General features: G+C 48.0%; 1 protein-coding gene across 18 annotated transcripts in view; it reads right to left on the reverse strand.

The window, feature by feature from the left end:
• JADE1 (jade family PHD finger 1) overlaps nt 1-16775 on the reverse strand; it is a 62612-nt gene that overhangs the window by 26695 nt on the left and 19142 nt on the right. For 10 of the 18 annotated variants that reach the window (XM_075543800.1, XM_075543795.1, XM_075543798.1 and 7 more), the window contains exons 2-3: nt 12998-13075; nt 519-604 (exon numbers count right to left, since the gene is read on the reverse strand). In XM_075543800.1, the coding sequence (XP_075399915.1) occupies nt 519-604; nt 12998-13049 (138 nt within the window). In that variant the 5' untranslated portion in view covers nt 13050-13075. Of the gene's footprint in view, nt 1-124; nt 168-518; nt 605-12997; nt 13076-16775 lie in introns of all 18 variants that reach the window. The other 8 variants (XM_075543802.1, XM_075543808.1, XM_075543803.1 and 5 more) reach the window with 1 other exon arrangement.

The raw sequence follows: 16775 nt of genomic DNA on the forward strand, positions 1-16775 counted from the left end.
GTTACATAAGATGAGAAAAAAATTGGGAAAGAAAGAGGAGAGCCTTACGCATAATCCCCAAAACACAACTCCCAGAACATCCGGTTGTTGCCAAATAAGTCCCAAATGCATGGCTAAAACTAACTTGAGGCTGGCAGTGACTGGCAGCAGCCGAACTCGCTGATCTCCTGGCCAGAGGAAAAGTTGTTGGGAGCCAGCAAAGATGAAACAGAAAAGGAGAAAAGAATATAATTAATAAGAGCTAACATTTACTGAGCACTGTTTTATGCCAGCAATCAGCCACGTGCTTTGTGTGTGTTAACCTATAGGTATTAGCCACTTAATCCTCACAAGAATCCTATAAGGTCAGCCCCTGCGTTATTCCCGTCTCACACAGATGTAGAAGCTGAGGCAGCGAGAGGTTCGAGATCTTGCCCAACAGTGCAAAGGGAAACATCCACCAGTCAGGTGAGTGTGGCATTAGTATGTGTTGATGCAGGCACACATGTGACATGCAGTCGCTCAAGCTCAGGAAATACCTCTGAAGGCTTCCGATCTTCATGGCGGGAGCACGAGCTTCTCCTGTGCTGGGATCTGGAATTCTGGGACCAAGTAGTTGACAGGCCTACAGAGACAAAGACCCAAGCAGGAACGATTAAACACCACACAGACCATGAGGTCTTGCTGCGGTCTTACCGACATCCCCACAGGCCCCTCCCACGGGCACAGTGGACCTTCTGACAGGAGTCCTCTACTCCAATTACTTTTACACACTCATCTCCCACAGCAAGCTGCGGTGCTTGCTGGACCCGGAGCTCCCAGCCTACTCCGGTGACACCTGTTCCAGGCACAGCACACCCAGGAGAGGAAGTAAGGATGCCATGCAGGTGCAGTCCTCCTCTTCTCATGCGAGGTGTCCCGCTCGTGCATTACATTGGTAAATGTAAACCAGAAACCTTTGGCTGAGTTTTCATGAAGCTCCCCAAATGATAGGATCATTATGCTAAAACTTAATCCCACCCCCAACACATCGAAGAACTCTGTAATCTCTAGAACAGAGAACCAACCTCTGACCAGTGGTGGGATTGTCCTCAAGTGCAGTAGCCAAATAATCTTCTTAAAGTGGCTACTCCCAAAGACATACTAATCTAACAGGCAACACATAAATCTAAAGCACTAAACCGGCTACTCTATGCGCCCAAGAAAATGACTTTTTCCTACCTCCAAAGGTGTCTGAATGCACTGCCATTTCACCCTGCCCACTCCCGGCAAGGATGGCTGGTACTGGACGACTACCAAGTGCCAGGGTTTCCTCGCTGCCCCCACAGCTGAGCTCTTCTCAGGCCTGAGGCCGCACGGCGCAAGCCACCACCAGCAGAGCAGCTCCTCCGCCAGGCGGAATGAGGCTGCTTCCCACAGGGGTCGCACCACCCAGACGACGTCATTTTCCAGTAAATATTTTAGAAAACTTCATTAAAATAACTATGTCTTCGGAGGGAAGAAGAAAACAGGTTCTCTGCTATATTGAATAAAATATTCTAGGTACACTATATTGAATAAAATGTTCTAGGTACACGGGGTTGAGCCACGGCTGCAGGCCTCAAACAGTACTGGCAAAAAATGAGAAAAGCCAAATTAGGAAGCTGGAGATGAAGGTGGCCTGGTGAGTCATCCTGTCTAGAGCAGCGGTTCTCAGCCTGTGGGTCATGACCCCTTTGGGGGTCAAACGACCCTTTCACAGGAGTCGCCCGTTTCATAACAGTAGCAAAATTACAGTTGTGAAGTAGCAACAAAAATAATAGTATGGATGTGGGGGTCACCCACCACCACAGGAGGGACTGTATTAAAGGGCCGCGGCACTGGGAAGGTTGAGAACCACTGGTCTAGAGAGTCTTTCACCCACTGATCGTGACGGGCATCCTCCAGCAGGCCACAGTCTGAAAGAGAAAGATGGGAGGAGCAGAGACAACAGCGGGACAGGACTGCTAGAACGGACGGTCCAGGAGGGAAACGAAGAAGGCAGAACATAAAGGGGCGGACGGCCAATCACTACGGCCGAGCCCCGGAACTCCAATCCAAGTACAGTGCTATGCGTGGACTGCAGCTCATGCACCCCTGGAGCAGGGAGAAACGGGGCTTCTGTCGGGTCCTTTCGTCTCTCTTCCGACCGCTGACCCCCTGGCAGGGGAGTAGAAAGCTTCATCTCTCCCCCGTGGAGCAGCTGCTAAGTTCAAACCGCTGACTCTGCGGTTAGCAGCAAACGTGGAACTCACTACACCACCAGAGGGAGCCCCCCAGGCCAAGTGTCATAGGTAAATGACAAGAGAACACAACTAGCCACTGTAACAGAATCACTCCATCGCTGTACTGGAAAACTCACACCGCGGGAAGGAACTCTTTCCCGTCAAATACTTGGCGTTAAAGTGGAAACAAGGTCATTCTGGATTTGCTGTGACCCTTGGGCCTCCTCTTGGAGACCTGTCAGAACCCCTCCTAGGGGCTTTCCAAGCTTCCCAAGGCGTGCCATTTGGTTGGCAGGGAACACAACCCAAATAATGACCCTCTTTAGACCCTCCTGAGAGCTGCCTGTACACGCTGAAAATGGCTTCTGCCTATTTGCGCTTAAAAACGGGATGCTACAAATTCGGTTATTTGACAGTAATCAGAGAAACTCTGGTCCATTCAGAAACAGATTGCTGTTCTTCCTTTTGATTTACATAGTGTCGATACAACCCAAAGGAGGGAAGGAAAATGAGTTCTCTTAGACTCACTTTGCTGAATGGGAAAGACTTTAAAATATCACTGGCATCGAGCATCTTAGTAGCTGATTTATAAAAGCCAAAAATGGCTATGAATTCAAACATCTACCAAGAGGCTGACTAAATAAAGTGTGGCATGCACACAATGGAATACTGTCCAGCAATAAAAACAAGGAGATGCTGATGAAGGTAAAAATACACAAATTAAGTAAATAAGAAAAAAGAAAAATGGAATTAAAAATAAATAAGAGGATAAAACTCAAAATAACTGATGAGTGAGAGAAGCCTCTCAGACCCCCAAAGTCTCTACTGTATTACCTCATTCATATAACACTTTGGGGGAAACAGGTATTTTTACCTTCTTGACTATGTGGGTGCGTGGGGATGAGCCAACATGTACTAAAGAATGTACTTTTTAAGTATGAGCCGTTTTCTGTGTGTCAGTACTATAATATAACAAAGTTTCTGTGTTAAAAGAAAGAAAGAAAAAGCTAAACTCAGCTGCTGAACTAAGTGAGAATCTGGAATAGGGGCCAGACAGTGGGAAGAAAGATTGGCAGCAGTTCTGGCTGCTCATGATCTGTTCCTTCTGGTTTACTTGCTTCACCCAACAATGGTTACTACTCCAAGAGCCATTAGTACCAGGCAAGGAATGACTACCTGGGATCTACAATATTCCTTAATCAGTGCTGCGCAAACAGCAGAATCTTCACAGGCATGGTTGTATAAGGGAACAGGACAAAATAACGCAATGTTCTTGGTCAGCACGGTGAGTCGGTCAGTCATGCACAACGAGAACCATCACTGTACCCAAGAACGGAAGGCGGCAGGTCCCCAAAATATACTTCTCATTTGCCTATTAGAAGACAAGCTCTGGAGAGCAAGAAATTAGGTTAAGAAAACTATTGTTTTGTTTTTAAATCATGTTATTGGGGACTCACACAACTCTTATCACAATCCATATATAAATCCATTGTATGTCAAGCACATTTGTACATCCATTGCCCCCATCATTCTCAAAACATTTGCTCTCCACTTAAGCCCTTGGTGTCAGCTCCTTATTTTTCCCCCTTCCCTCCCCGGTACCCCCTTCCTTCATGAACCCATGATAATTTATAAATTATTATTATTTTGTCATGTCATACACTGTCCAACGTCTCCCTTCACCCACTTTTCTGTTGTCTGACCCCCAGGGAGGAGGTCACATGTAGATCCTTATAATCGGCTCCCCATTTCTAACCCACCTTCCCTCTACCCTCCCAGTATCACCACTCTCACCACTAGTCCTGAGGGGGTCATCCGCCCTGCCTTCCCTGTGTTTCCAGTTGCTATCTGTACCAGTGTACATCCTCTGGTCTAGCCAGATTTGTAAGGTAGAATTGGGATCATGATAGTGTGGGGGTGCGGGGAGGAAGCATTTAGGGGAGGAAGCATTTAGGAACTAGAGGAAAGTTGTATGTTTCAGTGTTGCTACACTGTATGCTGACTGGCTCTTCTCCTCCCCGCGACCCTTCTGTATAAGGAAAATTTTTAAATGACACATTTAGAAATATATTGGTGGGGCCACTGCTTTCAGATTTGATTGCAACAACATCTATGGAAACATTTGTCTGAAATCCTCAGGCTAAAGACTCTAGGCTCTTGACATTACTACACCTGTCCTCCCTACAGCGAACACTACCCAAATAACTGCCACCTGATCAAGATGCTTTCAAATATCATCAAAATAGTGCCCAGCTATCAAAAGAGATAGCATCTGGGGTCTTAAAGGCTTGAAGGTAAACAAGTGGCCATCTAGCTCAGAAGCAACAAATCCCACATGGAAGAAGCATACCAACCTGTGCGATCAAGAGATGTCGAAGGGATCAGGTATCAGGCATCATCAGAACAAAAAAATCTAACCATAGTGAATGAAGGGGGAAGTGCAGAGTGCAGACCCAAAGCCCATTTGTTGGCCACTAGAGACCCCCTTGCAGAGGAGTCTAGGGGAGGAGATGAGTCAGTCAGGGTGTGATGTAGCACAGATGAAGAATACAGCTTTCCTCCAGTTCCTAAATGCTTCCTCGTGCCCCACCCCCCCAACACTATCATGATCCCAATTCTACCTTGCAAGTCTGGATAGAGCAGAGGATGTACACTGGTGCAGATAGGAGCTGGAGGCACAGAAAATCCAGGGCGGATCATACCTTTAGGACCAGGGGTGTGAGTGGCGATACTGGGAGGGTAGAGGGTGAGTGGGTTGGAAAGAGGGAACCGATTACATGTGACGGATGTAATGAGGGAAGGATCTACATGTGACGTCCTCCCTGGGGGACGGACAACAGAAAAGGGGGAGAAGGGAGATGTCGGACAGGGCAAGATATGACAAAATAATAATTTATAAAATATCAAGGGCTCATGAGGGAGGGCAGAGAGGGGAGGGAGGGGAAAAAAGAGGACCTGATGTCAAGGGTTTAAGTGGAGAGCAAATGCTTTGAAAATGATAAAGGCAAAGAATGTACAGATGTGCTTTACACAATTGATGTACATATGGATTGTGATAAGAGTTGTATGAGCCCCTAATAAAACATTTAAAAATATCAAAAACAAAAATGTTTCCTCCTTCAAATTAAATTATAAAGCACTTTTTTGAAGGTATGTATTTGGGGGGGTGGGGGGTATTAAAACAAACAGAGGCTATTAAAACACCAAAAGGATTCGAAAGTGATTTATGCTACAGGAAAACACCAGTCCCTGATTTCTAAAAACTGTGTACTAAGATTACGCTGGGCATTTGCTGAGTTTTGTTTTTGTTTTCAGAGCGCTATCATTTGATGTCAAAGTAAATTAGGAATATTACATGTAAGAGTTTGTTTCTTTTTGATGCATTTTAAGGAGAGGAGTTGATCGTGTCTAAAATCATCTTATCACACAAGCACAGAAAAGTCCCGAGTTCAAGTCCACTGTAGTGGCAAATTCAACCCACTGCCACCGAGTTGATTCCAGTTGATAGCGACCCTTGGGAGCAGGGCAAAACCGCCCCTTGGGGTTCCTTCAGGAAGTAGAAAGCCTCATCTTTCTTCCTCGAAGGAGCGGGTGGCTTCTAACTGCTGACCCTGCAGCCCAATGCGTAACCTGCTTGCTGCTGCACCAGAGCTCCTGGGCGAATCCAAGTGAATTAAAAAAATTCTTGGCGTGTACACATATCAGAATAAGGACAATCTTATATATACTAACTTAATACTAAAAATAGTAAGTTTAAAACATTTTCCTCATTAAGGTGCCCTGGTGATGCTATCGGGTAAATAAATGGTGGACTGCTAGCCCCCAAAGTCAGAGATTCAAATCTGTCCGTCACTTCTCAGGGAACAGGAGACTATTGGCGCTGATAGAGATTTACAGCCTCAGAAACCTTACACCAGGGTACTATGGGTTTGTTTGTTGTTGGGTATTGGCTTTTATTTTTGTCTTGATCTTCCTTAGGAAGACAGTAATGGGCACAGTGAAATTAAATGTCTTAATGTGGCTCTTCCACCCATGTGTCTGTAACTCCCACCATAAGATTGGGTAAACTGCAAACAAGGTGTCGGAAACACCCTCTAATGCAGGAACAGACCATGGAGGAAAAGGAGGGTGTTCAAGATCTCCCTCACCTGCTCCTGGATCCCCTCAAGGTCATGCCACAGCAAGACCTTTGGTAAGAAGACCAAGAGACAGAGCAAAGGAACAGTGCCAAGGCTCGAAGACTGTGAAGGCAGAGTAAGAAGTAGGCTTCCTGGAGAGGAGATGGGTCAGTCAGGGTACGAGGTAGTTCCGATGAAGAATACAGCTTTCCCTCAGATCCTGGATGCTTCCTCCCCCCAACTACCATGATCCGAATTCTACCTTGCAGGACTGGATAGAGCAGAGGTTGTACACTGGTACATTTGGGGGCTGGAGGCACAGGGAATCCAGGGTGGATGATACCTTCAGGACCAAGGGTGTGAGGGGCGATGCTGGGAGAGTGGAGGGTGAGTGGGTTGGAAATGGGGAACTGATTACAAGGATCCACATGTGACCTCCTCCCTGGGAGAGGGACGGCAGAGAAGTGGGGGAAGGGAGACTCCGGATAGGGCAAGATATGACAAAATAACAATGTATAAATTACCAAGGGCACATGAGGGAGGGGGGGAGCGGGGAGGGAGGGGGAAAAAAAAGAGGACCTGATGCAAAGGACTTAAGTGGAGAGCAAATGCTTTGAGAATGATTGGGCCAGGGAATGTGCGGATGTGCTTTATACAATTGATGTATGTATATGTATGGATTTTGATGAGATGTATGAGCCCCTAATAAAATGTAAAAAAAGAAAATGATTAGGGCAAAGAATGTACAGATGTGCATTATACAATTGATGTATGTATATGTATGGATTGTGTAAAGAGTTGTATGAGCCCCTAATAAAATGTTAAAAAAAAAGAAGTAGGCTTCCTGGCCCGTGGGGACCAGATGCCATGGGACCAAGTGGCTAAGAAGTTGAAGAGCAGAGAGACTTGGCTGTTGGCTTAAGAGAGGCACTGCTGTGGATTAAAAAATGATACATCCTTGATGTTTTCTGACCCCCGTTGTGGTAACCGTGTGAATCCCCATAATTGTGAGTATTGTCCATGAGTTCTTTGGGGCCAGTGTAGTGAATTATCAGATGCAGCAGCAAAGGCGGGTGTCGTGGGAGGAACAGTTGGTATCAGAACAGATAAAGAAAGATGGAGGGCGGAGGCACGTCTGACTTCTGCCTTGTGGTGACTGGCCTTGGACTGCTGTGGGGATGGATTCTTTCTCCCTTGTGTAGCCCAAGGAGGTCAGCTGCGGTCCACTGGCTGCTCCTTCCGTGCATCACAGCACATAAGCATTTTTAAGCAAGAAGCCCTTTCCCTTGCCCATGGAAACACTCGGCCGACCCCAAGGCCTGGGAGATATTAAAAGTAGCCATGATGCCGTGGCCTAGATCTAAAATAAGGGAAAACCTCAAGAGTAAGTTTTAATACGTACCCGCATGTGGTAAGCCTCTCCGATTGCACAGGGCTTGAGAGGTCCAGAAACCGAAATGAACAGCAGTCTCGGTGTTCACGCCACAAGCCCACTCCGTAGTAACCGGCTGGTGTCTTTAGAAGTGTTAACCAGCTTAACAAAGCCAAGGGGAGGAGAGCCCGCAGTCGGTCGTCAGAACAACCGCGCACAGACCTGGGCAGTACGTGGAGGCTCGGCTGCTCCTGTGTGGTGCCACACACACGCCCATCTCAAAGTAAGCAAAGTTAACCTACTCGGTGGCTATTTGGTGATCAGTAAATACGCTCCTTTCTTTCACCCTGATGAAAGAAAAGTCTCTAATACCACTGTTGTTGTACTAGGGAATGACCCTACACCTACAACTGCAGTTACGTCTCCAGCCAAGTTGTTTCCACAACCAAATCACTTTGCTTTTCAGAAATGATTAACAAAGGCATAAGGCATACAAACAGCTGGCCCCAAAATATTCCAGCACATCTAAATGCACCTGGTCTTTCACGCATTCATTTGTAGAAATAAAATGTCTGTGATCAAATCTGCTGATGTGTAAGCAGCGAGACAGAAGCCTTGCTGGTGACGTGGGGAAGCGCTGCGCTAGCAGCTGGACGGCCGCAGAAGGCCCCATCGGTCCTGCAGGAGAGGGACGGGCAGTCTGCCCCAGGAAGGAGGCAGTCTCGGGGACCCTGTGCAGGATCGCTAGGAGGCAGAACAGATTCAATGACTATGGGGTTTTTTGAGAAGGGGAAACAACATACTTTCTGAAGTGTTGGGAACCCAATTTCACCACAACTCCTTGGTGTCACAAGATGCAGCTGATTGAAGAAAGGGGGCAAATTAGTGGGACAGTCAAAGATGGCAGGAGTAGCTTTTATGCTAACGAGAAGGACCGAATGCTTGCCTGAAGAAAATGGACATAAGAGAAGCTCAAGTGGCCAAAGGGAATCTAGTAAGTATAGCAAGACATGAAGGGCTCCAGAGCAGCCACTCCAAATCTTGGGCTCTACTCATCGTTGATGAGGACATTTGAATTTCCCTCAGCAACTTTCTCTGCCAGTGCACCATCGTCAGTGTGGGTAATGAGGGAAACGGGAGTGTCCCTGGCCCAGTGCCCGCCTTAGCCCCTCCAGCCACACCCCACAAGGGCAGTCAGCACAGCCCTGGAATTCAGGAAAGCCCAGAGGCACAAAAAAAAAAAACCCGACACACTTCCTTCACTCCCTGTGGAAAGTCAAACTCACTGCCATCAAGTCAATTCTGACTCACAGAGACACTATCAGAAGGGGCAGAAATGCCCTGGTGGGTTTGTGAGGCTGGAGCTGTTCTGTGGGAGTAGGCGGCCTCCTCTTTCTCCCTCCCGGGGGCTGGCAGTTTCAAACTGCTAAGCTTGTGATTAGAAGCCCAACTCATAATCATTAGGCCAAAGGTGCCTCACATCTAAAAGCAAGTAATGCAAACAGAATCACCCTTTACAATGTGTTCTCTCCTTCTGTACCTACGCTAGCCCAAAGCTCCATGTTGGGGGTGGAGGGGGGGGGGGTAATCAACTGAACAGCCTTCACTCAGAACTATTTAATTCTTGTCTTATTTCTATAGGTGGAGGGGGGCGGATAAGTACTGATCAGAGTTACTAATTGGCCTGAGATTACCAATACTACATAATTCCTGCCAAAAGCAAGGGCACTTAATTCTTTAATTAGCCTCTGCAACTTTATTGATGATAAAATGCAATTTCCTTTAAGGTCTTTAAGGAAATATTGACTGCTAGACCTCATTTCTACATATGCCAAAATCCCTAAGGACACAGAGCGCATCTTGGTGTGGAAAGCAGGACATTACGGGCTTGTTTCCCTAAGCCACACCCTGGTGCAGTGTGTCACTTCAAAGACCGGTTGGGCCACCCATCCCGGGTGCCCAGCAATTAGAGCCCAGCCTGCAAATGCCCTGGCGCTGCACCACCCAACCACAGGGCTGGCCCTCGGGGCCCTTGGAGAGAGGCTTCACCTACTATGGGTGCAGCTTGCACCTGGCCCCCAGAATGCTCGTCCTGTCTCCTACTGTAAATACCACACTGGTAATTCCCCTGGGCCAGGCCAGAATACAAATCGAGGGCTCCAAACGCAGAGGCCAGCTGGACTGTCTGAGGCTGGTGCTGTGTCCCCATGCTGACATCTGCAGCTGCCTCTCCTCCACTTAGAGGTGCTTTGAGCTAAGCCCGGAGTTGCTGCCAAAATCCTGTCAGGGCTGCAGGCGGGAGACTGAGGAGTGGCCACTGCACACACCCAATCCTTGCAAGCAGAGCTTTCTGAGTGCTTACAACTGCCAAGAGGAAAAGCAGGGTGTGGCTAATTTCTGTAGGGTACACCCCCCAGCTCACTCCAGACCAGCAAAGGACAACTCAAATACGGAGGTTGGCGCAAGAGGCCTACACTGCACACCAACTGCTCTGAGAGGCGGGAACGGGAGGCGCTCCGCAGTGTGCTTATATGACCTGGGGTTCAGGGGGCCTGTAGTGAGCTGTCTACTGTTTGCAATCCCCACCGTAAGCACTCAGTCATCAAGCCCAGGCCTACAGAGCAGAGCCACTAAGTAACAGCACATGCTTCACACTGAACCAGACCTAAGACGCAGGACCGCCAACCACCTGTCCGCATCTACCACTCCTCTTCCCTACCAACGAAACGCCAACTCCAAGTCTACGGTGGCCCAAGAGAGCTAACTCTCCAGGACCCAGTGGAAACTGTAGCCCTCAGGGAGGTGGGCACAGACAGGAACACGTTGGGAGGAGAAAGAAAAGGGTCCATCAGAGACAGAAGGTGGCTGGCCAGGTGACTTTTGAAGGATACGTGTCTGGGTGTGGTCTTTGGACACGCTCCTCTTCATTCCTCTATGCAGAGTTTGGGGGAGGCATTGGGTCTTCTGGCACCCCTACGACTACTCGGGGCCGTGGCCTCTGAACAGCTAATGGAGGACATGCTGGCTGGAGCCCAGACCTGGCGGTCCAGTGCAGGAGCCACTCAGAGAGCTAATTAATTAAGTGGAATGAAATTAAAAAGACATCTCTTCAGTCACATTAGCAGATACAGAATCATTTTAGTCCTATTGCACAGTGCTGGTCTGGGCAGCTAGCTGGCGCTAAGTATGGGCAAGAAGACTCCAGTAGAACCTTTTAAAGCCAGCTCTCCCCATGGGGAAATGCGGCCCCAGTGAGAACAGAGGAAGAAGCCAGAACCTGTTGCCCAGTGACCCAAGGAAAAAAAAAATCAAAAGGATAGGTCTCTTAGTCTTTTATTGGACAGTATTAGTATTGTAGAGGTGATTCATCAAACAGGTTTCTGATTAATTCTGAACCGAAAAATGAAAAAAAAAATTTTTAACTGCTCGAGGACAAAGCTGTACTCAAGCAAGCAGCAAGCATTTATTGAGTACTTGTAACTCAACAGGGCAATTTGATCGTCACCACAGGGGGCCGAGAAGAAACACCAAAGCCATTTCAACCTCAACAAATGACAATGTCTGAACCTGCAAGCATTAAGAGAAAGCAGTAGTAAGGGCTGGGAGACAGCACATGCTACAGGGGTTCAGAAGGTGCTTCCTGAAGGCTCTGGAAGGTGGTGGTGTCTGGGCTGCATTTGGACACTGACCTTCACTCACTATCTCTCCTTGAACTAAAAGGAAGGGACACTATCCCTGTGTCTCTTTTGCATTCAGTCTCACCTCTCCTGAAGCCAGCTTCAGTAGCTTCCACTACCTGTCCCAACGCACCGCCCCCCCATTCCAAGTGTTCATCGAAATCTGGCCACAACTTGCCTTCTCATGCAACTCCCTACCTAACACCCAACTCTCCTTCCTTCCCTAAACATCTGCCCCACACCAATAACTAAAGCACCAACCAAACCTCCGTGTTTGAGTTCTTCAACTTGTCACGTTTCTGATCCTCTCCCTAAGGAACCCTGGTGGAGCAACTGATTACATGTCGGGCTGCTAAGTGCAAGGACGGTGGTTCAAAGCCACCAGTTGGTCTGCAGGAGAACGATGAGGAAGTCGGCTCCCATAAAGATTTACATCTTGGGGAACCTACGGAGCCGTTTTCCTCGGACCCATAAGGTTGCTATGAGTCACATCAACACGATGACATAGGTTTCACTATTTGGTTTTCAAAACCGATCCACAAGGAGCCCTGAGGGTCTTGTGGGCCAGACATTGGGCCACTAACCAGAAGGTCAGCCATTCAGAGCCATCAGCCACTCGGCAGGAGAAAGATGAGGCAGTCTTTTCACTCAGAGACTCACAGCACCAAAAGACCTAAAGAGCAGTTTTACTCCATCACACAGGGCTGTTCGGAGTGAGGATCAACTCAATCGCGGTGGGTTTGCTTCCATTTATACACATTTCCATAGCACTTCAAAAAGACAGCTCTGCTCGCTCCCTGATGCCTCTCTGAGCCGAGTTCCTGGAAAGCAGACCAAGTTCCCCTCCATCACGCAGCCCAGTAAACACTCCTTCAAGACTTCCTGAGCCTGACTTGTCATATGAAACATAAGCGAAGGGGCTGGAGCTCAGAGACTGTGCTAGGTACAAAATCCTCTTCTGTTATCCAAGGGAAGTATTTCTCTGAGGAGTCTGTGAGCTCCCAGCACACAGACGCCGTGACATTTATTTTGACTGCTCGGAAGCCAACTAACTTCTGGTTCTCAGCTGCACTGTGAAAAAATGAGGTTGCCAGCGAGCTGAGATGCAGGCAGTAGTAATATTAAATACAGTCATGTTTAAATCGAGCAGAGGACACTGAATCATGACCTATTAAAAACCTGTACTTAATAGTTTCACATCACACTAGGCAACCTTCCCCCGCCCCCCACCGCCGTGTTTCCCTTTGAACTAGTTAATAATTAACTGGCTTTGATTAAGTTCCCTTTTCATAAAGACCAACCGGGAAGCACCTTAGATAATATTAGGAAAAACAGGCACCCCGTGACTCTCAGGACTGGGTTATCCTTCCCTGGAGAGCAAATAGGGACCCTCAGGAACGCTCGCCTGCAGTCAACCTTCCCCGCACAGATCTGGTTACCGACCTGCAATCGCACGCTCAAGACGTGCTTCTCCCGGCCTTGGCTGTCTCTGACCTGCCTGACAGGCACAGGGCTTTGGCTATTTACAGCATTACATTTTTTAAAAAATCATGTTTTTACACTGACCCAAACCCTGGTCGGCTCCAAGCACAACAAAGCAGGACTTACTGCCATTGTCGTCAGAATCCTCACTGCTGCTGGGAAGGCGACCTCGTTTCATGATCTCCCCGGGAAGCAGCAGGCAGCCTGCAAAGCAATGAGACAGCACTTAACCCAAGATGATACTACACGATCATCAAGTTGTGCTTCAGATGGCAGCCCAGGATTTACAGCACACAAAGGCAAACAAACGGCTCTAAGTAGCATTTGAATTGTACACAAAAAAGAGACCAAAGATACCTAATGAGGTGCAGTCATTAAGAGAGCAGGTTAAAAATGGGGGCTGGGGAGGGGGAGGATATGTCTTCAAGGTGCCGGGTTTCTCTCGCTATCCCTGACATCATTACTACAACTACGCTAAGAAGGAGTCTCTTCAGCAGGCTGGCGGCAACCACTGCAGGAAAACATCCACAGCAGCGAACGCTGTGCTTCCTCACTACAGACAGATTCTTCTTTGACATGGGGTGGGGGGCAGCTAGGAATGTGTGAACGGTTACACTGCTCTGGGCGTAATTCTGCCTTCTCAGGCAAACTTTGCTAAAACACTCCTAAGAGTAAAATGATCTAGAGTTTAAGAATAAAATAAACGGGGATAGATGGGGTCATTCAAACATCTCCCCATCAATCCACAGCTGGAACACGACTTCTTTTAGAGTCTCAAATCCTAGAACAGGAAGGAACCATAGACCAAATACAATACACATGCAAGGCCCCCACCCCTTTACTCATTAGGAAGCTGAAGCCAAAGAGGGGTTAATCAAGCACTCGCCCAAGGGCACACAGGTGGCAGAGAGCTTCTATTCCACACCCCACACCGTTTCCACTATGCTTCACCCCAACTCCTTTCAGGGCAGGTACAACTAAATGCAGTCAAACTACGAAGTCGGTTTGCTCAGATCCCAGTCCACCCTACCAACTCCACCCAGGTAGTTGTTGTTACTAGGTCTCCACACCACCACTGTGTAAGACAACCCTGGAGGGAACAGGGTGATAGAGAGAGATTTAATGATGAGTGACGCCGTCAACAGAAATCACTTCCTATGGTTCTTCTACCCATAGTCTTTGGAACTCCCACCCCGTGACTGGATAGGCCATACAAATAAATGTAGAGAATTCTAACTCGGGAATCGGTTGGTTTTGCCATTCATCTGGGTACAAAAGTAGAAGCAGGAACAGAGAATTCCAAAACCATTGAGAAAAACGGGGCACCAAGCAACCGAGCAGGAAGTGCAGTGGGAGCAGCGTCAAGACCGTGAGTCAGAGCAGTGGACTTTCCACCCATAGGAGGGAGCAACACTGAGTACCTTCAGGCAAAGGCTGACTTACTCAGAGTCAAATGTCCTATAGACATTTACCAGAGATAAAGGAGCTTTGAAATCCTTGCTGGAGGAGGGCAGAGGACCAGGGAGATGTGCCTGCTACAGACAAAAGAACTGAAGTCTTAACACTGTTTTGACTCTGACTTGTAAAGTCCTTAAATAAACCCCATAAGCCCGAGTACTGTCTGTGGGCTCTCGTGGCCACTCCAGCGGATTACTGACTCAGCCAAGAGGTGGAGTGTGGTGAGAGGGATGGTTCGTGTTAGAATGGGGTGGTGAGAATGGAAGGTGAAGACATGTCTGACTTCAGCCACATAGGCAATAGCCCCAGGGAGACGTGAAGTTGGATTCTCCTTCCCTCTTTTTGACACCAGAGGCCACTCCCCCAGTCAGTTACAAAATTTGAAATCGTCTCTGGGTTAAAGGCGCACGGGGCAATTCTCTCAACAAATCCAAAAAGCCGTGCCAAATGAGAAGTGCTGGTGACCTTGACGTTTTTGAGAACCCAGATCTTAGTGCTAGAATGATGATTCTCAAAGGTGGAGGAAAGCTTTTCCAAAGCAGAGGAAACAAGGTAACCGGTCGGCATTCTCCCTTCCTTGGAAAAAGCACCCCTGCTCTTCCCTCATTAAGAGTCACAGCATGGATGGGGTGGCAAGTGTCCAATCAGAGTGTGGCACACAGGAGCTGAGAGGAGGAAAAGGCTGCGAACCACTATGCTGGAACAGAACCGTATATATCACTGTTCCACTCTCAATGGGCCTGTTAAAGAGCCATCCAAAGTAACAGAAACTGCGCTGCACAGTGCAGTCTGTTCCCACTTCCGAAATGGACCCCGATGACTCATTCAGAGAGCTGAGTCCCCAGTCTCCAAGTGCCACCACCGATCGTCCTGTGGGCGGGGGCTCGAGTGTTGCTGTGCTGCTGAACTTTCCAGAGCTTTCGGATTACGGGCAGATCTGAGAAATAAGGCCCGTGATCTACTTCCAAAAATCAGCTAATGAAAACAATAATGATCTGCTCCCATTGTGGATGGGGTTGCCCTGGGTCTGGGCTGACTCGAGGGCGGCCAGCAACAACAAAGTCAATGTTTCCCTCATTTCAAAGCTCCCTCCATGGGGTGGGAGTTGATTTCCCAACACATTGTTCAAAAACCATTGGGGAAAAAAATCATCACAAAAGAAACGGGACTTGGGTCCTGATCTATGAGTTCTCTCTCTGAGGCCCACACCTGGTGGGCCAGGGCTCTGCACTGTGGGCGTGATCCCAGGTCCTGTGCCCGCCCAGTTTCAGAGCACTCAGCAATGCAAGCCCTCTCCAGCCAAAAGCCGCCACGGCTGTCAGGCACCTGTGGCCACTCCCCACGTGAAATGATTGCCTTCCCTGTCCTGTCACCCTGTGGCAAAAATATCAACAGCTGACAGCTAACCATGCTTCAGCATCCTAGGGAAAACGGCACTGGGAGGTAGGAGGTAAGACCTCATTCCTCATGTCAGCTTCCGCGTGCCAAGTCGTAAGTTACAAAAGCAAAACCAAGCCCACTGCCATTGAGTCCATTCCAGCCCAGAGCGGGATACTGAGGTTTCCCACAGAGGGTTTCCGACAGTCAGTCTTTACAGAAGCAGACAGCCCCATCTCCCCCCCACTCCCCCAGCAGCTGGTCCCTTTGAACCACTGGCCTGCAGTCAGCAGCCTAAAGTTTATCCAACAGTGGCACTGGGGCTCCCGAGTTAAAAGAGAACTTTAAAACAACAAGAGAGGAATCCCCTAAAAGTAGCAGCGTGATGCAACACAGCAAGAAGAAGGTTGCCTGCCACCTCGAGGGAGGGGGTGAGAACCCCATACACTCAAGAGGCTGAGGAAGTCCACAAAACACTTCCCAGATGGAAACAAACGCTCATTACGTCTCCATTGATTCAGACAACTTAAATTTACCTAAACGAAAGCTTGGAAAACTTAAGAATCTTTTAAAATCAAAATGCCTTCCTCCCAGCTCGCAAACATAACTCCCAGAGAAAACACTTCAACAGTCACTAGAGGAAAAATGCAAGCGTTGGCCTAACAGAAAGATGCTCCTAAACACGCATAAATTCTCTCTTCAAGCGAAACTATACAGGGAACAGAAAAGTAAAAATAGTATTTTCCTCCTAATGAATTCCATTTTCATCCACCCTTGAAAGATCTTGAGTAATGAAGGTTGAAAATACTGTACTTCACTTCTCCAGGGAACCTGGCCCAGTAATGGGGGTTAGTGCAGGGCAGAAATTCCTCCTTTGTGGCTCTAATGTACTTAAACCTTGACATCAGGCTGATTTATCTCACCCTGGGTTACTTACTGTCTCAGGAAATCAAAAACGCATGCTACTGTTACCTTTAAGATATACAACACACACACACACACACACACACACACAAAGATATACAGCACCAGTGGTGTGTGCTGCAAACATCTGTCCACTAAAAGCCAG

This window comes from Tenrec ecaudatus, chromosome 3 (assembly GCF_050624435.1).
Source record: "Tenrec ecaudatus isolate mTenEca1 chromosome 3, mTenEca1.hap1, whole genome shotgun sequence".
Lineage (NCBI taxonomy): Eukaryota > Metazoa > Chordata > Mammalia > Afrosoricida > Tenrecidae > Tenrec > Tenrec ecaudatus.